This window comes from Amblyraja radiata, chromosome 13 (genome assembly GCF_010909765.2).
Source record: "Amblyraja radiata isolate CabotCenter1 chromosome 13, sAmbRad1.1.pri, whole genome shotgun sequence".
Taxonomy (NCBI): domain Eukaryota; kingdom Metazoa; phylum Chordata; class Chondrichthyes; order Rajiformes; family Rajidae; genus Amblyraja; species Amblyraja radiata.
Window position 1 is genome coordinate 11,990,667 of NC_045968.1, and position 26,254 is coordinate 12,016,920.

Consider the following 26,254-nt stretch of genomic DNA (forward strand, 5'->3'; position numbering starts at 1 on the left):
TTCCTAGAAAGGGTCCATGTCACAATTTGCCATAACAAAATCTTATTTTTCATTGAACCCCATGTTATAAGTGGAGATGCATTCCATGGGCTGTTGTTTTGCCAATGGTGATGATGAGTATTGTTGCGGGTTCATGGCAAGCCTAAGGGATTGCCTTGCGAGTTTCCCTATCAAATCTCTTCAGTGGTCCCCAGCTTTAAGGAAAATGTTAAAGAAATGGATTTGCAAATAATTGAGTGATATGCAGCATGGAAACAGGGCCTTCAGCCCACCTTTCCATGCCGACCAAGTTGGCATACTGGGCTAGATCCATTTGCCTGCATTTGGTCCATAGCCTTCTAAACCCTTCCTCTCCATGTATATGTCCATATATTTCCAGTGACAATAAGAAGTTGAAATCACACATTTCAATTGAAATTGAAATCACTTATTTTGGACTAAAATTGTTCGATGCATATTCTTCACTCACAGTAACAATTCTTTGCCGTGTTCCTTTTCCTCGGTAACTTTCTGGAAATGTAGCTGCTGAGTGTTAACTTGATTTTCCAGATCTGTTGAAAATTATAAATGGCAGTGTTAACAACAGCTCTGTGACTTAACTTGTGCAAAAGAACCTTCTCCAAGTTCACCGTGGCATATTTTGTAATGTTTATTTTTCTATTTCACCAATCAATTAAGTCAAGCAAAATCACTAGCTGTTTTCTAATTCTGAATATTGCAAATGATGCAACAAATCAGTAAATTAGCATCAAAGAAGTGCTGTGGAATAAAATGACACGAATGGAAGTTGGATGACCTTTGCGCTTCTGTTGGCTCGGCTGAATAGTCTCACTTCCTCATAACCCAACAGAGTTTCCCCTTTCATTATCTATCCAATTCACCTTCAGTGGATGAACATGATGAGGTGCATGATGAAGTTCTCTTCTTCTCTCCTGGTTTCTCCACTGATTAGCTAAACGCTTTGACCTCAATCACCAGGGGGAAGAGTTTTCTCCTTATTTGCTCCATTAAAATTCCACCTGACAGTCAGAACCTTTTCCCCAGGGTGGAAATATCTAAGACGAGAGGGCACGGCATTAAGGTGAGAGGGACAAAATTTAAACCTGCAAATATTTTCTTTTACACAGAGGTAGTGGGTGCCTAGACCCTGCATATTGGGGTGGCGATGGAGGCAGAGACGATGGGGGTGTTTGAGGCTTTTAGATAGGCACATGGATATGCAGGGAATGGAGGAATATGGATCAAATGCAGGCAGAGGAGATTAATTGATCTTGGCATCATGTTCGGCACCAGCGTTGCAGGCCGAAGGGCCTGTCCTAATGCTGTACTGTTCTCTATTTTATGTTGTATGAAGTTTCTCATTTCTTCCATAGCCACCCCAGGGCCTTGACATTCTTCTGCCAATGTGTGGTGCCAGAAGCGGTTACCGAGATTTATCAGTCATTGATTGGGTTTAATGAGAATTCAGTACGACTTCCTTCTAGATAGCGGGAACGAACAGCATTACCCAGAGATGAACAAGGACAAAGTAGGGTAGGAGAAATTAAAAATCTGAAAACCCAACGCCAATCTGCTTGCAACTTCTGCTTTTAATAAACAGTGTATGGAGTGCCCAAGATTTTATCTCCATTCTAGTTGGCTCCATTTTCTGGGCTCCAGAGTTGAAGGGAAGTGAGAATGACTGCAAGGAACAGATAAATGTTTCTGCATTAGGCTAAGCTGCATGGGTTTCTCATGGCCAACCACACTCACCTTCTGTGGCCGCTCTGAGCTGACTCCATACCCACTCAATTGCAGTACTCTCCATTTCTAATTAAAAAATGTTGATGATTTTCTCCAATTTCCTAAACTTTCCTCCAATCCTATTCATATTGATAGTGTCTACACTACTATTTCTAAAGCCATGGGTCTTAAATATTACTGACAGCCTCATTCACTTCACCTGACTCACTCATCCAGTGTACAGCTACAGAGCATGGAAACAGACCCTTCAGCCCACCTTGTCTATGCAACCAAGTTGGCATACTGGACTTGTCTCTCTACATCCTTTCCTACACCCTGTCCATATATCTGTTCTAATGTCTTTTAAAAGACATAATTGCATCTGCTTCAGTGAAATATTTGTGAATTTGTTCCCCTCCATTTGTATAATCTGTAAAGCTTGATCTACTCTAAGGAAATTGGGAAGGGCAAGTGATTGAAGTGTGCGTGAGTGAGCCTTTTGAGAGCAATGACCAATGTCTATTACCAGTGACCACTGTCTATTACCAGTGACCACTGTCTATTAGCTTTAAAATAGTTATGGATAAAGACTGTAAAGGCCCACAAGTTAAAATTCTGAATTTAACGGTAATGTCCATGATAATTAGGGGCCTGGAACAGCACAAAGATATATTAAAGTAAGACACCACAGATATAGATGTAACAAATTATCTCCTTCCAGTCTCTGTCTCTACCACCACGCTCCCCTCCCCTCACCTGGCTCCATTTGTCTACTTTTGCTCCCATTATTTGTTTCTACCTATTGTCCACCATTCACTAGCTCCCAACACTCCCCTCCCCTGTCAGACCTGGCTCCATCTACCTATCACCATCCTCCTCACTTGGTTCCACCTATACCCTAAGCTCCTGCCTTACCCCTCCCTTTCATCTCTTCATACTGGTTATCTCTCCTCAATACACTCGGTCCTGATGCAGGGTCTGGAGCTGAGGATGGCCACCTCTTTGCCTCCACAGATGCTGTTGGACCCACTATGGTTCTTCAGTCTCTTGTATGTTCTAATCCCATATTCAACGTAGATTGAATCCAAGGAATCATGTAAACATCATCCCGCCATTCATTCCCATTCCTCCCTTAAAGAATGTAAGACAATTTAAAGATACTATTTTAGTATAAACTATGGTTACTAATATAGAAAGTGAAAATCAAAAACTGCAGATAGAACATAGAACAATATACAACAAGAACAGGTCCTTCAGCCAACAATATCTGTGCTGAGCATAACGCCAACACCAACTCTTAGTAGCCTGCATATAATCCATATTCTTCCATTTCATGCTTGTTTTTATGCCAATCAAAAGTTAATGCTGGAAATAAAAATGGCAGAATCTGTATAAAGTGAAACAGCAATAATATTTCAGGTCAATGATCCCCCCATTTGATGATGTACTGAGAAAGCAAGTTAATTTGACGTTGCAGAAAGGGAGGGGGAAAGACAGTAAGTACAAAAAATGTTGATTGCGTGAGGCCAAGGTCGCTGCTTATGGAGCTGTCTGCTTGCAGATCAGAGCCGTTGCTGAAACTGGAACCACAAGAGCAATGGCTTAGTTAAGTTTATTACCATAACTTCATAAGTTCTAGGAGCAGAATTTGGCCATTCAGCCCATCAAGTCTACTCTGCTATTCAATCATGGCTGATCTATCTTTCCCTCTCAATCACATTCTCCTGCCTTCCCCCCTATAACCTCTGACACCCGTGCTAATCAAGATTGTTGTCATCATTATTGTCACGTGTACCTTGATACAGTGAAAAGCTGTTTTACTGCGTGCTATCCAGCCAGTGGAAAGACAACACATGATTGCAATCAAGCAGCACATCTGCAGTCTTTGTGGAGAAGAACTGCATTTCACAGCATTACATGGCCATTTGTTTGCTTTCTCTCTTTCTCTCACCACTCTCATTCATCTTATTACAGGACAGTACAGCTGCTCCTTGACCTACGATTGGGTTACGTTCCGATAAACCCATCATAAGTCGAAAACGCATTTAATACAATGCGATCACGTGGCCGGAAGTGACGTGCGGCTCGTTGCCGTTGCCCAGCGTTTGCCGAAAGTCGAAATATCGTAAGTCGAAGCATCGTAAATCGGGGAGCATTGTACCATAAGCATGGAAATCTGTCTGGCAAACCTGGCTTTTTCCTCTCACAGATACTCTGCCTTAACCATCCCTCATCCACTCCCACTGCAATCTTTCACTTTCAACCCAAAATATTAGCTCTATTTCTCTTTCCACAGATGTTATCCAACCTGCTGATAGTAGCCAGCCTTTTGTTATTATTAAATTGCAGCATAAATGAATATACTTGCAGTAAATACACAGCAAGTGTTTTTGCATGTTTTGTTTATCCTGCTTTAAAATGTATTTTACCTAGAAGTAAGCTAATAAGTATTACGTTAAATTAAAATAGCTGCAGCCTGCATGTGTAGCTGATAAGTGATGGAAATTTGTTACCAAGACTACGTCGGCCTTGACCCTAAAACCAGTACTTGGATCAAATTCGTATTTGTAAATTCTGTGCACTAGATCCTAGTAGCAGGGCAAGTTGCCCTGGTCTGGCTGGGGCTTTCAATAATATTTTGCATAAAACACTGCCTGCTCTAAATGCCAAACAGCTGTGAGGACAGAGTCACTGGGTTGGGTCCAAGACCAGAAGCGACAATGCAGTGTTATGTGAATCCTCTTATTACAAAGACCAGCTTAGAAGTAAATCAATTTCGCAATAAAAAACAGCCAAACCGATAACCTTGGAGAATCATTTCCTATTAACAAAACAACTTTTCATTAGCGTACACCTTGTGCCTTGTTTAAGAACGAAACTATTTTTGAAGTTTGAACCAAAACATGAGCAGTTTGAGAAAGCAAAGCAAAGATTTGCACATAGCAAAGGTCACCGTTTTTCCATCTTACTATTATCAGAATGTATTTTGGAAATGGAATAACTGTTTACAAAAAAAGTAGTCTTGTAAATGGAATATTCGTTGGGATTTCATAGACACATATGACGCCATTGGGCCAAATACAGACAAATGGGGCATATCGGTCAGCATGGACGACTTGGGCTGAAGGGCCTGTTTCTGTGCTGTATGACTATCACCCAGCTTCCAATCAAAGCCTTCCTCACCTGTACCCACCTATTACCTGCCTGGCTTTGTCCCGCCCCCACCTCTCTTCCAGCTTTCATCCCCCCCTCCCCCCCCCCCCCCCCCCCCCTCCCCCCCCCCCTCCCCTCCCCCAATGCTCTTCTCAGGCAACCGAATCATCCTCTCAACAAATAGAAAGCGGTCCTGAGCTACCATCTACCTCATTGGAGACTCACGGACTATTTTTAATCGGACGTCACCAGACTTTATTTTGCTCTAAACGTTATTTCCTTTATCATGTATCTCGATGGCTCGATTGTAATCATGTATCGTCTTTCTGCTGACTGGTTAGCCTGCAACAAAAGCTTTTAACTGCATCTGTACATGTTACAATAACTGAAACTACTTCAATCAGTCCAAAGAATGGTCCTAACCTCAAAGTCACCTATCCACGTTCTCTAGAGATACTGCCTGACCCACCGAGTTACTCCAGCACTTTTTTTGTAAACTTTTTTGAAGTTCCTTGTGTCTACATAGAATTATTATACGGGGAGACTGATGTCAGAAGATGATGATCATGCACCTTTTTGCTTCACATTGGCTTAGAGATGATAGCTGAATCTCTGTATATAAGTGGATCATTATACCTCATTTCCAAAATGTATGCACAAATGTCATTAAGGAGAGTCTGTAGAATGCCCTTGAGGTCACGGTGGCGCAGTCACGGTGGTACAGCGGTAGAGTTGCTGCCTTACAGCAGAATGCAGCACCGGAGACCCGGGTTCGATCCAGACTACAGGCGCTGTCTGTACGGAGTTTGGACCTGGTCTCCCCGTGACCTGTTTGATTTTTCTCCAAGATCTTCCATTTCCTCCCACATTCCAAAGACGTACAGGTTTGTAGGTTAATTGGTTTGATAAATGTAAAAATTGTCCAGTATAAAATTGTCCAACTTCCAGAATAGTCCCTGGTGGACTCTTCAGAAGATACAAGGTACGAGGTACAAGGTGAACGGGCCTTCCTTCTTCAATGAGGTAGGTAACAAAATACATCTCCGTTTAACTAGAGTTTGATCCATGCAAGTGATTCTTATGCTGCATAACACCACTATTCTAACATAATTCTGTCATTTCTTTTCCCCCCAACATGTAGGCACCGCAAATCAAAATGGAATTCATTTGTATGCTTAATTACACTAAATGTTTGCTGGTCACTACGACCTTACAGCACTGGGACTTCAGCTTAAGCATGCCGTTTAAAAAAAAAAAATTAGATACATCTAACATGACAAAGTCAATATTCTTCACTGCATTTTCACTTACCGAGTGCATGCTCCTGCAACTCATGACATCTGATTTGAAGCACGGACTTCTTCTGTGCTAAGTCATTAATTTGTTGGGTTTGTGATACAACCGTACTTGTTGAAAGATGCAGTTCTTTTACTTGATGTTGAAGAGCATCAACCTCCTCGTTTGATTTCTTAACGCTTTCTTGCAATCCAAATATTTCTGAAAATATAGAAAAATAAACAGAATGCTATTGTCAGAGCACCTTCCATTTTGCTCATCCTCAATCCTGCTTCAATGCAGTTTGATCTATCAGCTCGTACAAATCCAGGGAAGGTTTCATGAGTAGTGCGTTTGGCCGAACACACTATGGGAACTACACTCGCCCCTCTGCAGGAACTATACATCAGAAGATGCAACTCCAGAGCCAACAAGATCATGGGAGACCCCTTCCACCCCAGCAACGGACTGTTCCAGCTGCTACGGTCAGGCAAACACCTCCTTTGCCATGCTATGAGAATGGAGAGGATGAGAAGGAGTTTCTTCCCAGAGGCCATTAGGACTGTAAACTCCTATCTCACCAGGGACTAACTTTACTGTACCATTTTACTGTTATGTGGTGTCTTTTTTAAATTGCTGTTTTTTTCCTTTTTCTTCCCTCCCTCCCACAAATATGTAATATGTGGATATGTGATTCTGTTCCATTCTGATTGTGGTTTGTTTGTTTGTTTTTGCACAATTCGCGAGCATTGCCACTTTTTATTTCACTGCACATCTCGTATGTGTATGTGACGAATAGACTTGACTTGACTTGACTTAAGTAGGTACCCCAACCCTACTCCTTGCAGAAATGATCAATTGGCAACTTGTGCAGTGGCTGACCTTTCTTGCTAAGAAAGAAGGTACTAGAATAATGGTCTTTATTGGCAGGAAACAGAAGTAATTATTTACCATCGTTTCACGGTGTCTACTCACAATCACTGAGATCAGATATCTAAATATGCCGTGTTCTCCAATCCCTTTCATGAATTATGACAAATAAGTATTCCTAATTTAGTTTAGTTTAGAGATACAGCATGGAACAGGCCCTCTGCCCATCATGTCCACGCTGACCATCGATCATCCGTACACACGACTTCTATGTAATCCCATTTTCGCATCCATGTCCTGCACACTTGGGGCAATTTACAGAGGCCAATAAAACACAAACCCGCATGTCTTTGTGGTGTGGGAGGAAACCGGAGCACCCGGAGGAAACCCACGCTCAAGGGAAATCTACCCATGAAGGAGAACATGCAAATTCCACACAGACAGCACCAAGGTCAGAATCGAACCCACTTCACTGGCGTGGTGAGGCAGCAGCTCTACCGGCTGTGCCACTGTTCGTAATGTGGCATCTGGTTTGTAAAAAATAATTATACACAAAGAATATATGTGAAGAAACCGTGATCATGACTCAGCTCGTGTGTTGATTTGTGGGAACACACATATACAGGATTAGTGTAGATGGGCAAAGAGATCAGCATGGACAAGGGGCTCTGGGGCCTGTTTCTATGCTGTACATAGAGGTGAAAGTACCAAAGAAGCAAAAACATTAAACTATATTTCCTATATAAAAGCTCCCGACATGTATCTGTACACCTGCCGTGCAGACATTTTAGACAACGTTGCTCAAACAGATTCCAATGCTCGCAAAATTGTTTGACATTCTAGGGCTAGGCCATATAAAAACGACAATGTTAATTAACTGTCAGGACTGCGAAAGGAAGCAATAGGAAGGTTGACTGGAAACAGGATATTAAAATGTGCGTACTTCCTGTAATCTGAGCAAGGTGAAATAGAGAAGAATAAATTTGAATGTAGTATTCAAACTATTGTCATGTGCAGTCTTGTTTGAATGGGTACAATGCAAAATCTCACAATCTGGAAGAAGGCCAAATTTGGAGATCTTTGTTCCTTTAAGGTCCTAAATCTCTCTAATCTACCTACTCATTTCCCATTTATTTTCTCCTTTACGTCACACGTTTTGTGCATGATGCACGAGATGAAGAATAAGTTGCCGCTGACTGCATCTTCCTCATCTCTTGCCACCGTGACTGGACTCAAGATTGTTGTCAAATCTGGACCTAATTCTTGTGGAAACGGAATAACCATGCTGAGGGGAGTGTGCTTGTTTTGAAAGCATAATTTTTGTGAAATTCTTATCATATAACGAGCTCTGGAACGTTTTTTTATTATGTGCCTTAAACGTGCAAAGTTGCGGAAAAAGACACACCCACTCTATCTACCTCTGGATGGCCAGTTGAAATTCTATACAGACTTGAAAAAATGTATTTCAGTTATTAATATAAATTGAATTATGCTGACCAAGTGGAAATACCACATGGTGAATAAGAAATTAAATCATGCAGCCAGTATTTATGGCCTAACAACAGAATATTTTTGAAAACCAAATCACATACTTTGACAACTATTGGCGTGCTTCTGAAATTTTAATCCAGGTCTTACTAGTGTATGACATATATGCACAGTGAGGCCTTTGGATGTGGTGACAAATAATGGCATACAACATTAGTTTTGATGTTACACGTGCAAATTCTACAGTGCAAATAAGCCCTGTATATAATACATGGGTCCAATATGATCACAGTGAATGGCGGTGCTGGCTCGAAGTGCCGAATGGCCTACTCCTGCACCTATTGTCTATTGTCTATATCAAAGCACATCTTAACCAAAGAACATACTTTGGTTCGCACATCGTCTGAAGAAGGTCCCAACCCGAAATGTCACCTATCCATGTTCAACAGTGATGCTGCCTGACTCGCTGAGTTACTCCAGTGCATTGTGTCCTTTTGTGTAAACCAGCATCTGCAGTTCCTTGTTTCTACATTCGAGCATACATTCGTATCCCAGTTAAAGGATACACTCCTTCTCCAGATGTTCTCTGACCCGCTGTCAGATTTTGTCTAAGTCTGACCATCTTGTTTGTTTGTTTGTTCGTTCGTTCTGGTTAAGGCACTGTGCATACGGCAGTCAGCCAACAGTCGCTTGTCTTTTTCTGTTTTTTCTCACTTTTCATTTAATTTTATTTTCAAGTGTTCGTGTACCTTGTTGTGTGTTGTGACTTAGCAGACCAATTTCCCTCCGGGGATGAATAAAGTTTTATCCTATCGTAACTTCCTCCAGTACTTTGTTTGTTTTTTTGTCACAAATCAGGTTGTTGATATCAAATTATTAATGCGCAGGATGAATTAACAAAGTGATAGCAACTTGTAAATCTGCATTACAATAACTGAATATTAACTTAGCAGCCAGATATGAGGTTGTAAACCGCTGATCTCTGCATGAACGAGTCTCTCTGGTTAACAAAATTGTTAAGGGCTTGTCCCATTTGGCCGTCATTTGCGCGCCATTTACGCGACCTCCAAAAATGTGGTTGTAGCGTTGTGACACACAGGTAGCACGTGCGTAGCGCGGGACGGACACATGGAGAGGTGTGGAGGAGTGTGGAGTTGCGTGCGGTATCAGGCGGCGTCCACGATTTCATGCTGCACGAAATCCTCGCGCGCCACCTGCGTGACGTATCGCGTGCGCACGCTGATGCATTGGGTACGTACCATGATCCATTGGGTACGCACGCTGACGTCCCGACGTCTCACGTGTATCGCGTGGTGACGCATGGTTACGTCACCGTGCGTAACCATGCATCGCTGCACGCCGCAGGGCATTCTAATGACATCACGTGCACCAGAGGGAATGATGACCCGTGATTTGTGCGCGACATCGCGCATAACGACGTGTCGACCTATTTTACATATGACGCGTAAATGAGGAGCAAATGACGGCCAAGTGGGACAGGCCCTTTAGGTTCTAGAGACCTGTTTATTATACAAAAATTCAATTAGCAAAAGGTGCAGTTAAACCCTTAACTTTCACAGGGAATATCAGTTGCTACCAAAGTAAATAAGTGATTGGAGCAGAATTAGGCAACTTAGTCCATCATGCAGTGAAGAAAGCGAATGGCATGTTGGCCTTTATAACAAGAGGAATCTAATATAGGAGCAAAGAAGTCCTTCTGCAATTGTACAGAGCCCTAGTGAGACCACACCTGGAGTATTGTGTACAGTTTTGGTCCCCTAATTTGAGGAAGGACATTCTTGCTATTGAGGGAGTGCAGCGTAAGTTTACAAGGTTAATTCCCGGGATGGCGGGACTGTCATATGCTGAGAGAATGGAGCAGCTGGTCTTGTACACTGGTTTTGAAGGATGAGAGGATATCTCATTGAAACATATAAGATTGTTACGGGTTTGGACATGCTAGAGGCAGGAAACATGTCCCCGATGTTGGGGGAGTCCAGACCAGGGGCCACAGTTTAAGAATAAGGAGTAAGCCATTTAGAACGGAGACGAGGAAACCCTTTTTCTCACAGAGAGTGGTGAGTCTGTGGAATTCTCTGCCTCAGAGGGCGGTGGAGGTGGGTTCTCTGGATGCTTTCAAGAGAGAGCTAGATAGGGCTCTTAAAAATAGAGGAGACAGGGAATATCGGGATAAGGCAGGAATGGGGTACTGATTGGGGATGATCAGCCATGATTACATTGAATGGCGGTGCTGGCTCGAAGGGCCAAATGGCCTACTCCTGCACCTATTGTCTATTGTTTATTGTCTACTCTGCCATTCAATCTTGGCTGATTTATCTCTCTCACTCAACCCCATTCTCCTGCCTTCTCCCCATAACCCCTGAAAGCTAGTCAATGCTCTCCCAGTAAGGGTGCAGTAATGCAAAAAGCAAACCACACTTAATTTAACAAGTTGGGAATTCAAGCTGAAACTTACAAATCATTCATCCAACACAAAACAGAAAATGCTGGAAATACTCAGCAGGTCAGGCCAAATCTGTGGGAAGAAAAACAAGTCACTCATTCAATGAGATTTTCTTTCATTTTAAATAGCTGAGTTATTTCTTTCACAACTCTTTCACATTAACCTGATCAGAAAAACTGTTAAATGTACCAGTTTTCATGCACCTTGGACCAGTTTATGACATTCAGTTGCCAATGTTTTCCTTCATTATAGAGAACAACATTTCGCCAAATTAAGTAAAAAATTATTTCCATCGCAAAGATTCTTGGAGTGAATATTTGCCATTTCTGGGAAACCTGTAATTTGTTAGATATATTACAATTACTAGTCAGTGGACCTAGCTTACATAACATAGAATATAGAATACAGCACCCTACAATGTCTGTGCCGAACATGCAGCCATGATAAACCTATTTTATCTCCCTGCGTGATTCACATCCCTCTATTACCTGCATATCCATGAACCTATCTCAAAACCTCTTAAATGTCACTATCGTATCTGCCTCCACCACCAGTCCTGGCAGTGCTTTCTAGGCCCCCACCACCCCACCATGTAAATAAAAATGTGTGCCGTACATCTCCTTTAAACTTTGCCCCTCTTGCCTGAGATCTTCGTCCACTTATCTTTGACATTTCCACCATGGGAAAAAGATTCTGACTGTCTACCCTATCTATGCCGCTTATAATTTTTTAGACTTCTTCTAGGCCTCCATTCAACCTCTGGGGTTCCAAAAAAAAAAACAATCCAAGTTTGTCCAATCTCCCCTTGTCACTAATACCACCCAATCCAGGTAGCATTAAGATAAACCTCTTCAGGGCTCTCCACACATTCTTCCTGTAATGGGGTGACCAGAGCTGTGTGCAATATTCCAAATGTGGCCTACCCAAAGACTCATAGATTTGCAGCAGTTCTTCATCTTGAAAACTGCAGTTGATTAATCTGTTGTACGTGGCGAACAGGCATTTGCTTTTGGAGTATTTGGGCAACAGATATCTCTCAAGTAGCAGCAGCAGCAGCATCACTATCATTTGAAGGCTTGGTTCAGACTAATGACAACCAAAGCTACCACATATTTTTCCTGAAGAAGGGTCTCGACCCGAAACGCCACCTATTCCTTTTCTCCGGAGATGCTGCCTGAACCTACTGAGTTACTCCAGCATTTTGTGTCTAACTTCGGTGATCTGCAAGTGCCTTCCTACTCATACTTTGCTCAATTTATGTTGCTTGGTGACACTGTTAGCTCCACCTGTAATTTGTTAGTCTTAGCTTGTAACTTGCTTACATTCTCTATTGATATGGATAACTCTTTGCCAAGTAAAATGTTGTAGAGGATGTATAAAAAGATTCTGATTATTACAACAAAAAAAATCATTTTGGGCTACGTTTGAGCTTTGTGATACTGATTTTGGATTTTAGAGTATGCAGTTCTGGTCACTGCACTAAAGGAAATATGTGGTTGCACTGGAGAGAATGCAGAAGAGATTCACCAGATTGTTGCCTGGATTGGAGGACTTTACTTATGGGGAAAGATTGGATTGAACAGGCTGCATTTGATTTCCCTGGATTGTAGGTGGTTAAGGAGGAACTTGGCTTAGTATAAAAAATGAGGCTAATTGATAGGGTAGATGGTCAGAATCTTTATCCGATGGCAGATGGTATCAAGAACAAGATAGCAAAGGCTTACAGTTAGAGGAAGGAGCTTTAAGGGGGGTTGGAGGAGATAGGTTTATTTTTTATACTTCTTTTTTATACAGCAATAACTGGAATTCACTGCCAGAGGATGTGATAAGGCCAGATACTACATTTGAGAGACATTTAGACAGACACAAATAGGCAAAGCATGGAAGATGGATAAGATCCTAAACGGAATTGACCAGATAGAAGTTGAGTTGTTTTCACAAGTTGGAGAATACCATCCAAGGGACTTAACCACAAGATTAGACCAATACATAGACATTTTTTCTCACAGAGGGTGGTGTTTTCTGCAATTCGCTGCCCCAATGGCAGATGGAAGCTAGAATCTTTATAAAAACTTACCATGGACTTGGGTAAATATTCAATAGATCGATGAGTAGAGGGGTATGGGGAAATGGCATATAACAGGAGTTGTGGCCAGCAATAATAAGCCATGATCATATTAAATGATAGAGACAATTTGAAAGGCCTGATGGCTTACTCCTATTTCTGTTTTCTTATGTTCTTGTGAAACTGACCTAATGCAAGCAAATGATGGACAAATGTTGGGAATGGATGTAATGCGCTGAAAGGCCTGTTTCTGTGCTGTACAGGTCTATAACTCCAAATGTGTGCCAATATGCACAAATGATCAATAACTAACAGTTGATTGTAAGTCAGTGAATGAGTAGTGATTATATTACAATAATTATTTTTTTTCAAGTGAGGGAAATTTGTACACATTAACTACGTAAAGAAATAAAACTGGAAAATACTGGAAGCATTTAAGAGGCCAAGCTGTATCATGGACAGAGAAATAAACAGTCAGTATTTCAGGTCAAGGGCTCTTCATTAAAATCCAAAAACAACAAATATATTTTAAGTTGCAGAGAGGGGGAAAGTGGAGGGAACACTGGTAATGATTGTTAAAGGGTACAGATCAGAGTTGGCAAGGTAATGAAACAAAAACCCAACAGGATGTAGGAACTCTGGAATAAAAACCAAAGTTGTTAGAACTTTTCAAATATTATCAACAACCACAGTGGAGAGGCTGAAAACAGAACTAAAAACTTGAAAATTCTTCACAGTATTCTTAGTAGATATTTAAAAGTGTATGAAAGGTCAGTTATCAAGGTTTATGTGCTATTATGAGAATATTTTGATCATACGCTCACACTATCAGTCGCCTCGAAATTACTCAAACCTATTATTCTGCATATTAATCTATGTCTACAGATTTAGAAGCACTCATCTAAATTCAGGATTTCTACATTGATCCCCTACAGACTCAGTTTTAGACACATGAACCCTCTTTGGAGATATAATTTCTCAACTTTTCTCCAATCGCCTTTGTAATCAAACTATGTCCCCTAGTAATTTAAGTCTTCTGCTGAGGAAATTATGTCTGAAGAAGCGTTCTGACCCAAAACATCACCATATCCATGTTCTCCAGAGATGCTGCCTGACCAGCTGAGCTACTCCAGCATTTTGTGTTATTCATGTTTGTTTCTTCTCGGCCTGCCATAATAATGTCCACTTTGATTAAATCTTCCCTTATTTTTTACAAACAGCACAACTACAGCCACAACTATATTTCCTAAGCTCTGGCATCATCATCATCATATATCTCCTCTGTACCTTCTTCAACAGTACTATTCTTCCAATAGTGTGGTAACCAGAATTGTACATATAATTTTAGTTGTGATCTAACTATTGTTTTAAGTAATCGCACATTAATGTTCTTGCTTAAGAAGGAACTGCAGATGCTGGAAAATCGAAGGTAGACAAAAATGCTGGAGAAACTCAGCGGGTGAGGCAGCATTTATGGAGCGAAGGAAATAGGTAACGTTTCGGGTCGAAACGTCTGAAGAAGGGTTTCGACCCAAAAGGTTGCCTATTTCCTTCGCTCCATAGATGCTGCCTCACCCGCTGAGTTTCTCCGGCATTTTTGTCTACCTTTAATGTTCTTGCTCCTCACTTCTTTTCATCTTTTTTATTCAACACATGAGTGGTCACAGGCCTGTTTCATAATATACTTGTCTCATGAATGCACTTCATCGAGATCATCAACAAAAGACCATCAGCTATTTTACTTAGTCTCACATGGTTCAGAAGATTTTTAGGGCACAACAAAAATAAGATAAACCTATTTAATTTTCCTCACTTCTATAACAAGCAGCTCGATATCTGTTGACTGAAACTCAACATTATGATTTTTCAATCCATAACATGATATGTCGAGGAAGGAACTGCAGATGCTGGTTTATACCGAAGATAGACAAAAAATGTAGGAGTAACTGAAGGAGTCAGGCAGCATCTTTGGAGAAAAGGAATAGGTGACATTTTGCCTAACTCTGAAGAGTCTGAAGAAGAGCCATGACCCAAAATGTCGCCTATTCCTTTCAGCATTTTGTGTCAATCTACATAATATCTTCACAGCTGAAAGAGCTGGTACTTAAGACTCTGTTGTAGATGGCATTGAAGCAGCCACACTGTCCACAGTGGCTCTGATGTTTCTCCAAGTACTCAGGTATACTGGCACAGATGTAGCTAGTTGGATTTTTTCCTTTGTTCACTACTTTTAACATTCTCAAATGTCTAAAATACATAGTTGATTTTCAAATGTCAGATCTGGTTTGCAATTTAGTCTCAAGATGACTTAATGACAATGATGTGATAAAATCAGACGTTTAATGGATGAGAATCCCTTCAGCCACTTATGGGCCTGTAATTTGTTTTTATAGTACGAGTTCCCAATGTGAGGGAGGGAGGGAGGGAAAGAAAGATACAGCATGGAAACAGGCCCTTCGGCCCACAACGTTCATACTGACCATCACATCCATTCACACTGGTTCAAACGTATCCAACTTTCTCATCCACTCACTCAACACAGGAGGGGCAATTTACAGAGGCCAAATAACCTACAAACTCACACATCTTTGGGATGTGGGAAGTAACCAGAGCACCATGGGGAAACTCCTGCAGTCATCGGGAGAATGGGCAAACTCCACACAAACAGCACCCGAGGTCAGGATCTAACACAGGTCTCTGATGCTTTGAGACAACGGCTCGACCAGCTACACCACTGTGCATTACACATGACTTTGACAGTCCTGCTGAAGTTATCTCTAAAAATGTTCTCCACTAGCACCTCCAGTTGTTCCCACTTTTAATGAACAACAGCACGAACCTCCAGCAAAACCAAGCAAAGTGATAAAAATGGTATTGTCACCATAATTATTACTAGTGATCCAATTTACAGTCGTGAACAGGGACCCTGCTTGTTTCCCACTGGCGCTCTGGTCACCAGGTCAACGATCCGATCTGCAAATTCAGGCAGGCAGGCAGACACAAGCGACATGCTTCATATCTGTTTGCATGATTACTGCTTCTCTACTACTTCTCTACTTTTAGATGCAAACACGGCAGAGGGACTTGAAATCATCTTGATGTTGTGTAGCATTGACAACGTTTAGCAATTTCAGATTTAAGCGAAAAATATCAATGGAACAAAAGTCGTAAGGAACAACATAACTTCATTTTGTGTAGGAAGGAACTGAAGATGCAGATTTAAACTGAAGATAGACATAAAAACTGAGTCTGGACCACTACGAGACCACAAAAAGCGACGGTCTCAACCCGAAACGTCACCTAGTCATTTTTTCCAGAGATGCTGTCTGACCCGTTGAGTTACTGAGTTTGGGCACCATATCTGAGGATGTGCTGGCTATGGAGGGTCCAGAGGAGGTTTACAAGAATGATCCCAGGAATAAGTAGGTTAACCTACAGAATGTCGGCACTAGGCCTCTACTCGCCCAGTTTAGAAGAATGAGGGGGGACTTCATTGAAACATACAAAATTGTGAAAGGCTTGGATAGAGTGGATGTGGAGAGGATGTTTCCACTAGTGGGAAAGTCTAGAACTAGAGGTCATAGCCTCAGAATTAAAGGACATTCTTTTAGGAAGGAGATGAGGAGAAATGTCTTTAGACAGAGGGTGGTGAATCTGTAGAATTCTTTGCCAAAGTAAGAATATTTTTAAGGCAGAGATGGTTAGATCATTGATTAATACAGGTGTCAGAGGTTATGGGGAGAAGGTAGGAGAATGGGGTTAGGACGGAGAGATAGATCAGCCATGATTGGATGGCGGAGTAGACTTGATGGGCTGAATGGTCTAATTCTACTCCTATCCCTTATGACTGCAGCTTTTTCTGTATGACTTCATACAGGTGCACAACCTTTTATCCGAAATTCCAAATAACGAAAAGCTCCGAATAGCGGAAATTTTTTCGGTCCTTGAAGAAAGGTCCTTGAAGACGTTCACCGAGGGCAGCCCGCAGAGGTGACAGCGGAACCTCCGGTCGGTCCTCGAAGAAAGGGGAACTAAATCCCCATTCATAAAAGAGAAGGTGAGGGTATATTGCGCGGGAGGGTTAATAATTGACAATCTGCTGCTGCCTGCCCGCTGAGTTAAAAAGTTCCCACGGTAGACTCACGACACACAGTGTATCGTGAGTCTTGCGTGGGAACTTTTTAACTCAGCGGGCAGGCAGCAGCAGATTGTCGCTCCCTTCAGTTTCAACCCACCTACACCCCTCTGCTTCCCGGCCATGTGTGTGACCACTTCCCTCCCCTCTCCAGCTCCCCGCCCATTGCACCGGCGCGGGGGCTTTGCACTGTCTTCACGTCGGCGATGCCAGCAGGTCAGTGCCAGTCACCGGAGACGTCAGGACCAACGGGACACCGACCCCCAGGCCCACTGCAAGCACGGAGATCCCAGAGACCCACAGCCAGCAGCAGCCCAGCCCCGTTCCAACTCCAGAGGAACACGCTCCCCGTAGGGACAGAAGCTGATGGTGTGCAAGGTACGTCTTGTTCTTGGGGTTGCGGATGAGGGGGCGCAGCTCGGGCTGTGACGTCTCCGGCCACTCCCCTGTACAGGAGCTGAGACTGGGAACTGTACCGCCCTTGCAGGTGAGCAGGAGAGTGGGGTTGTTTGCAGTTGCAGAGGGAGGGGGCAAGGGCGGTACAGTTCCCAGTCTCAGCTCCTGTCCAGGGGGGTGGCCGGAGACGTCAGGACCAACGGGACACCGACTGCAAGCACGGAGATCCCAGAGACTCACAGCCAGCAGCAACTCTAGCCCAGCCCCGCTCTAACTCCAGAGGAACCCGGGTTGCGGATGAGGGGGCGCAGCTCGGGCTGTGGGCGAACTGCCACTTGTCGCTGTAGCGGCCCATCGGGGAGCGGGTTCCTGTTGGTCCTGACGTCTCCGGTCACCCCCCTGGACAGGAGCTGAGAGACGTCAGGACCACCAGAAGCCGCTCCCCGATGGGCCGCTACAGCGACAAGTGGCAGTTCGCCCACAGCCCGAGCTGCGCACCCTCATCAGGACACCGACCCCCAGGCCCACTGCAAGGACGGAGATCCCAGATCAGCAACTCCAGCCCAGCCCCGTTCCAACTCCAGAGGAACACGCTCCCCGTGGGGGCAGAAGCTGATGGTGTGCAAGGTATGTCTTGTTCTTGGGGTGGCGCAGCTCGGGCTGTGGGCGAACTGCCACTTGTCGCCGTAGCGGCCCATCGGGGAGCGGATTCCTCTGGAGTTGGAGGGACAGGTAGACACAGCGGCTTTTGAGAATGGTGGGCAATCACTTCCAAAGTTCTGCCCACACAGTCAGTACACCTCTCCTACACTTGTCTCCCACACTAAGATCATCTCGCAGAGAATGATCCCAGCCTAACCCTCCCTATTCTCTCCTATTCTGCAAGAAAAAACTACATTGAAGACTCAAACTCGCGATCGGGTAACTACCGGGATCGAGGCGCAAACTCGTGACCTTGCGGATATGAGCCGAGCACTCTACCACTGAGCCAGCCGTTAAAATCTACGCTAAAAATCTTCCATTCCGAAAGCCGTAAAAATTCCGAATTACGAAAAGTGTCTGGTCCCAAGGCTTTCGGATAAAAGGTTGTGCACCTGTATTAACTTTCTTTAAGCAAATACAAATGTAATTATAAATTCGGTGCAGGGCTTTCATCTCACAACATATTAGCTAATTTTGCAAGTTCAATACAAAAACATTCCCTGATTGAAGAAAAATGATTAAATCAGCACTTGCACAGGGAACTCTCAAGGGTATATTTTCGAAATTAAAATGATCCATTTTTGTTAAATTTATTTCACTAATAAAATATGGTGTATAAAAAAATGCTGACCGCTATTTTCTGTTTTTGAACCAATAACAACATTGCACTCACCCAACTGTACAGAACTGTTTGTGACCTTCAGGCAGTGCGCCAGAGTTTTGCTGAAAGGGTCCCATATCGCCAAGTTGCCCCTTACGTCCTCCTTTAGCTTAGCTAGCTCAACCCTTATTCCATGAAGGGTAGAGGCAGCTTGCTCCACAACGTGTCCTTGCCGCTTTGTTCTTTCCCTGCGAAATATGATATTGATTCAGATCAAAGGCGGATTCCTTTCTGTTAATTTACTTAGGCCAGATTTTAACGTGGTGCTAATTTAAACTCAATCGCACAAACTCGATGTTGTCAAATAGTCGACGCCTAAGGAATTTATCACTCCCACCTGAAGCAAACCTCAATCCCAGTATGTTTAAAGTGAAAATATGGGCTGCGACTATATAGCAAAAATAAATGTCCATGAACCCACACGATTACTTTGACTTCACTGAGGAAACTGCTGCTTTTAATTATTTGTGCTGATGCCATGAGCATGCAATGTGTCACCTGTTCTGTTTGATCTTCTTTATCCACTGTAAACCACAAGAATCTGCATGCTTGCTGGGACATTATAATTGTATGAAAGGTTCAAAACAGCCAAACAGTTGCGAACCATCTGCTGCCTTTTTCCTGTCATGCTATCCTGATTATTTATTCACATGCCATGGATTCTTCAGGCAACACAATGGTACCGTGGACTTCAGTCATGTTTTAATTTCCCATATTTTAATAACTGCACGCAGTTTTACAGATTTTATTACCTGAAAAGTTTTCGTTGGCTCTGTGCTTCTATTAGCTGGCCTGAAATGACATCCATTTTCAGAAGCGTGTCCTCCAGTTCTTTCTGTTTGGCCGCTAGTTGCCCACTCATGACGTTCAATCTGAAAAATGTAATAGTAAAACACCAGGAAAGATGGAGAAGGATGGAATATTCTGAACAAACTGTATGTCTATGTTTTAAAAACTAAACTTAAATATTACTTATGCTAACTAATCCTCTACCCCCTCTTTCTACCACACATTTCTCCCACCATGCCCGTCATCATGGTCTTTTCCCTTCTTCTCACAAGTGTCCCATTCCTGAATACCCCATTTCTCATTTTATCCACTGTCTACCCACATCCTTCCCTCCACCTTTTCACTCTTCTTATCTAACACCCTTTTGTCTCTTTTTCACCTCTAGCTTTTTTATCGCGCACTGTCCGTCTTCCGATTAACCCCCCCCCCTCCCCTCACCCGTATCCAATTGTCATTTGCCAGGCTTTGTCCCACCCCCACCGCTCCTCTCCAGCTTTCTCCCCCTTACTCCAATGAATCTGAAAAAGGGTCCAAACCTGAAATGTCATCTGTCCATTCCCCCTACAGATGCTGCCTGACCTGACGACTTCCGCCAGAACTCTGTGTTCAACTTACAATTTTGTGAGTGCCTTTAGTGGCTAACCTCTTAAAAGCACTGATTCACGCCATATCATACCATGTTGTGTGACAGGTAATGATAGCCTCCTAAATTGACTGCAATTTCATGTGTTTCTGGAACTTTGGAGTCACAAAGTCACAGTCAAACAGCATGGAAACAGGACCTTCGGCCCATCGTGTCCACATGGACTATTATTTACACTAATCCCATTTTATTCCTGCCAAATGTTGCCAATTACCTACACACAATGGACAATTTATAGTGGCCAATTAAACATGGAAATCCACACATTTTAGGACATGGGATGGAAGTGGACAACCTGGAGAATACCACAACGTCATAGAGATAATGTATAATCCAAGCTGGAATTCAGGTTTGAACATGGGTTACTGGTGCCATGAAGCAGCAGCTTTACTAGCTGTGTCACTATACTGCCCTGTACATTACACTTTGTTAGCATGATTAAACTTTACTTCTGCAATACTCAATTTGATATAGACCATTGGATTTGTTTCTAATCAGAATAAAGGATGTACCTTTAGAAAGCAGATGAGGAAGAATTTATTTAGTCAGAGGTTGGTAATCTGTGGAATTTATCGCGGTGGAGGCCAAGTCAATGGATATTTTTAAGGCAGAGATTAACAATTTCATGATTAGTAAGGATGTCGGGTTGATTTGTAATCATGCAGTCTTTCCACTGAATGGGTAGCGCGCAGCAAAAAAGCCTTTCACTGTACCTCGGTACACTTGACAATAATGACGAGAACAATCTTGATTAGTAACTGTGTCACGGATTATGGGGAGAAGGCAGGAGAATGGGGTTGAGAGGGAAAGATAGATCAGCCATGATTGAATGGCAGAGTAGACTTGATGGGCCGGATAGCCTAATTCTGCTCCTAGAGCTTATGAATATATGATCATGCCACTTTTGAAATATAACTGTATTGGTATGAAGTCTTTCAGTTTACAGCTTCAAGGACAATTATAAATATTTAGAAACCATTCATTTTACATCAGGTAAGGCCAAGTTCGGTCATTTCTACAATTCATCAAAGTTTCATATGGTGTAATCTATGTGAAATTCCTCTCAATGGTTCTCTGCTGCGTTTGATTGATTTAAGGATTCGGAGAGGAAATTCATGGAATTTCTTCCAGCGTCTGGTTGAATTTTTCTTCCTTTTCCTTTCTTCTTAGGTAATCGATTATAACTTGCAAGAATGGTGTCTATGGTTGAACCATCCCTAAGATATAGTGAGAATGGATGTGTCTGCTGGTATTTAAAACATTTATGTATAGATGTATATGTTCATGAGTAGATACAGTATCAAAACATTGCAGAATTTGTATCTGTACAGATCTCCTGTGTTTATAAAATAAGCTCTCTTCTATGAGATCAACAATCATATGAGAAAGGATCTATTAGAGTAAGTTAATATTAATATCACCAAGTGAAAAAGATTCAAACATCAAAGATTAGAATTTAAATAAATTAATCAATGAATAGGTCTCATCTGTATTGACCAAGGAGAAAGAAATGTAGATGCTAATCTCAGGGAGGGCAACAGGGATAGCCTAGACCATATAAACGTTGAAAAGGATGTTTTGGCAGGCATATAGATAGATTAATTCCCACATCCTGTAGCGATGCATCCTGGTAGCGTCTGGGAGGTGAAATTAAAGATTACTGGGGCCCTGACAGATTTTTAAATCTTTGAATGAATGAATGAAACTTTATTGTGGTGGCCACACATGAGGTGTGGAGGAGAACAAATGTGATACTATTGTTTAGGATGGGCAGCATGGATAAGTCAGGTCATTTCAGGCTGGTCAGTCTAAAGTCAGCGGTACGGATGCTATGGGAAAAAATTTGAATGAATGGATGAATCTGCACTTGCAAAGCTGGGTTGCCCAAGGTTAGTCAGCGTGGCATTTTTGGTGGGACATCCCGTATGGCTAATTTAACTGAGTTTCTTGAAGAAATAACAAAATACTTGGATGAGGGAAATAGAGGTGATGTCGTTTAGATTGGTCTTCAGAAAGACCTGACAAGGTCCCACACATAAAGCTAGTCAAACAGTGGAAGTTCTTGGGATCCAAGGCAAGTTGGTAAATTGGATCTGAAGTTGGCTTGGCTATCAGAGAGAAAGGTTGATGGTGGAAGATTTCCATTGTAATTCAAAGCCTCTTCTAATTAGATTCTTGTGCCACAGGAACCAATGCTGGCACCTTCACTGTTTATCACATGTTAATAATTTGGAAATGAATGTAGAAAGTATGATCAGTAACTGCAGATGACATGAAAATCAATGGTGTTATTGATAGTGAGGAGGTTAATGTATTTATTTAGTCAGAGTAAAGTCTTACTAACTCAGTTTATTTTATCCAAAATATTATCTGTCATCATTTGGAAATGCTTTGACCTATCTGGCTTTGTAACTACGGCGCTGTATACTTCTTCCCCAATAAATGCTTTTTTAAATGCAGTGCAAACTAATGGTTAAATATGACAAACGCAGAATTATGTTTGTCAGTTACCAAATACTTAGTAGAAATAATGAGAGAGTCAAAGGCATGATTTGTCTTTCCCAAATAAATTGCAGCATTGATGGCAATTATGATACAGAATAGAGAACACAAAGTGCTGGTGCAACTCAGTAGGTCAGGCAGCATCTCTAGAGGGTATAGATAGGCGGTGTTTTGGCTCATCGCCTTTTTTAGACTATAGTACGGCGAGAAATCTGGAAAAGAGATGGGGGTGGGACAAAGCTTGGTAAGTGATAGGTGGATAGAGGCGAGGGAGGTTTGAATGGCAGATAGGTGGACAAAAGCTAGAGATGAAAAGGAGACAAAAGGGAGAGGAGAGAGAAGAGGAGCAAAATGTGAAGCCAGAGGACGGGATGTTGGTGGAAGGGGACATGGGGGGGGGGAGGACATGGGGGGAAGGGGACATGGGGGGAAGGGGACATGGGGGGAAGGGGACATGGGGGGAAGGGGACATGGGGGGAAGGGGACATGGGGGGGGGAGGGGACATGGGGGGGAAGGGGACATGAGGGGGAAGGGGACATGAGGGGGAAGGGGAGTGCGAGGAATATATCTTTGTCTCCTTTTGTCCCCTTTTCATCTCTAGCCTCCATCCACACATCACCAATCTCAAATCCCCCTCACCTGTCTCGACCCAAAACGTCGCCTAACCGTGTACTCCAGAGATGCTGCCTAATCCGCTGAGTTACTCCAGCACTTTGTGTTCTGCATCAGATTCCAGCATCTGCAGTCTCTTGTGTCTCCATGGTACAGAATATATTCTAGGCAAGGGACAATGCACAACAGATTGCTGAAAGGGAAAAATTAAAACAATACAATTCTAATGTATTGATCATTAGAGCGTCTGCTCTTAAACTTTTTTTAAATGTTAAAAGATAGTCGAAATGATATAAAATTATGAGAGGCATATATAGGGTGGACACTCAGAACCATTTATCTTGCGTGGAAATGTCCAAAGACTAGAGAGCATAGCGTTAAGGTGAGGAGGCAAAGTTTAAAGGGGATGTGCAGGAAAAGGTTTTTTTTAACAAAAAATGAGTGTGGTGAGTGCCTAGAGCATGCTGCCAGAGGTGGTGTTGGGGCAAACATCATAGTGGCATTTCAAAGAGGTACATAGATATTTAGGGAATGATGGCATATGGATCACGTGCAGGCAGAGATTAGTTTAACTTGGCATCATGTTCGGCGCAGGTGATCTTTCCCAAAGGGCCTGTCCTGTGCTGTTCTACATTCTTTGTTTGAAACCATGGTGCAACCTTTGTACCAACCGTTCAGTCTTCTCTCCGTTATCATTTTTCAGCTGTTCCACACACTGGTTTATTGAATAAAGCTCTCCTTGCAATTTCTTTTCCCGGACAACACTGTCACGGTAATATTCCAATTCTGCTTCCATTGCTTTTACTTTTTCTTCCATTAATTTAAATTCGTGATGTATCAGGTAACTAACTCCACAATATTTACAAACGGTCTCATTCTGGGACATCTAAAGTAAGTAAAGAACAGTGTAACACAAATTACCATCAGGATACATAAGTGGCACTGTTTACATACATGCAGTTTTTCAATATATTTCCCACATAATGAACAAACTCTATTTATAACATTCCCTCAGAAAGTATTGGTGCACCTGTTAATAAACAAGCCTCTGTAACATTTACATTATAAGGTTCAGTAGCAGTCCAGTGGTTAAATAACTGGACTAGCTGCCAGATTCCTGGACCTTTTATCTAGAGATTGGAGGTTAAACCACAGCCAATGCAGCTGGAGAATTCAAATAAAAATAAATTAAACAATCTGGTATTTTAAAGAAAGCTCATTTTTATAACGGTAGACATGAAACTACTACATTTCTGTCAAAACTTATCTGATTTGTTCTTGTCCTTCAGAGAAAAAAAATCAGCTTCCTTTAATCACCCAGGGCTGTATGTGATTACTGGACCATCAATGTCTCTTAATTGGGACGATTGAGATAGACAATAATTGTCAGCAATGTGTTTGAAAAACTCCCTGCAGGAAACAGTCAAGTGTCTGCACTGTTTGCGTGGAACAAGTCAGGGTCACCTCAATCTGACAAACATTGCCGGCTGACTGCTAAAATATGTCACATACTGTAGGACAGTGCAGCTCAGTGCCACATTGCGCAAGTCAAGAAAACTCAATCAGTGAGGTGGGGAACTTTTTTTTGACAAATGCAACTTTTGCATTCGTACTTGGAAGGAGGATTTAACTGCACACGATGCTTCTGAAATTGTGGCCGTTCATCGGGTACAATTATGCCCACCCTGGTGACTCAATGATAATTTGCTGTCACAAATGCCACCTGTTTCATTAGATAACATTCCTCTAGGCATATATTTCATTATGACATCGTGATCAAGCACTTTTTGCTTTATGTAGGATTTCTGCTGGTATTTCTGGTCACTTCATTACGAGCAACATCCTGAAACCGCCCCACGTAGGTGATGACTAGGGTGCCAATTTAAGTCAGTTTACTTGTGGTTTGTCTTTGAGAGGGCTGTGTACCACTCTGCCTTTAACCTTTAAAGAACATTCCACTTCAGTTTTCAGTGATATTAATAACTTTGCTTTCCGTGAGACAATGACAGTTATAAATTTGGTCACTCAATGTGGTTGAAAATGTTGCCAGAAACAGAGTTTGGACTCTATCGCCTTTGGGTGAGCTGGACACCAATAAAAAAGCGTTGGGGTTCACAAATCATCTCACATAAAGTGCAACCTTATTAGCAATAGCTCACATGGAAATAAGTGCAACATTGGGGCATGTTATATCAATCCAATTATTATCCTCATAAAGCCTGTGTTTTGGGTGTTGTAAGGACACATTTCTTGGCCTAATTAATGTGTCACAATTCCTCAACAAACAGTATTGTGCCACCCCGTAAAACTTATGGACTTATTTTGATATTTGATTTCTTCTGATGCTCTCATCTGCATTTGATTAGTTTGTCATGTTGCCCTCCACTAGCTCTCTTCCTTTATCCAATTTCTACAATAGCACTACTTGATGCTATTGTTGGATATGGGACAGTCAGTTCATCTCCACCAGTTTCTTCTTTTCATTCCATGCACGGTGACCCCCCCTGATAGAAAATAATATATATTTATGGGTCCTCCAGGTCCATATTTATTTCTTGCCACTTGGATTCAATATCCAAAAGTAAAAGCTGCAGAACTGGCAGTATTAATGAAGAAACATTTTTCTGTCAGGTCGATGGCCTTTATAAATTTTTCATCCAGTGAATATTTTCAACATTTTCTATTATTATTTCACGTGTCCAGCAACCACAGTATTTCACTTCAGCATTAGGTTTAAGTGCATGTGTGCCGATGAGATGCTGATTATTTCTATACC

At 42.2% G+C, this 26,254-nt stretch overlaps 1 protein-coding gene across 1 annotated transcript in view; it reads right to left on the minus strand.

Moving 5' to 3' along the window:
• The window catches only part of lekr1 (leucine, glutamate and lysine rich 1), a 108,906-nt gene that overhangs the window by 42,592 nt on the left and 40,060 nt on the right, over positions 1-26,254 (minus strand). The window contains exons 3-7 of the mRNA XM_033031227.1: positions 24,150-24,364; positions 19,684-19,803; positions 18,944-19,119; positions 6,187-6,372; positions 470-551 (exon numbers count right to left, since the gene is read on the minus strand). Coding sequence (XP_032887118.1) covers positions 470-551; positions 6,187-6,372; positions 18,944-19,119; positions 19,684-19,803; positions 24,150-24,364 — 779 coding nt within the window. The remainder of the gene's footprint in view (positions 1-469; positions 552-6,186; positions 6,373-18,943; positions 19,120-19,683; positions 19,804-24,149; positions 24,365-26,254) is intronic.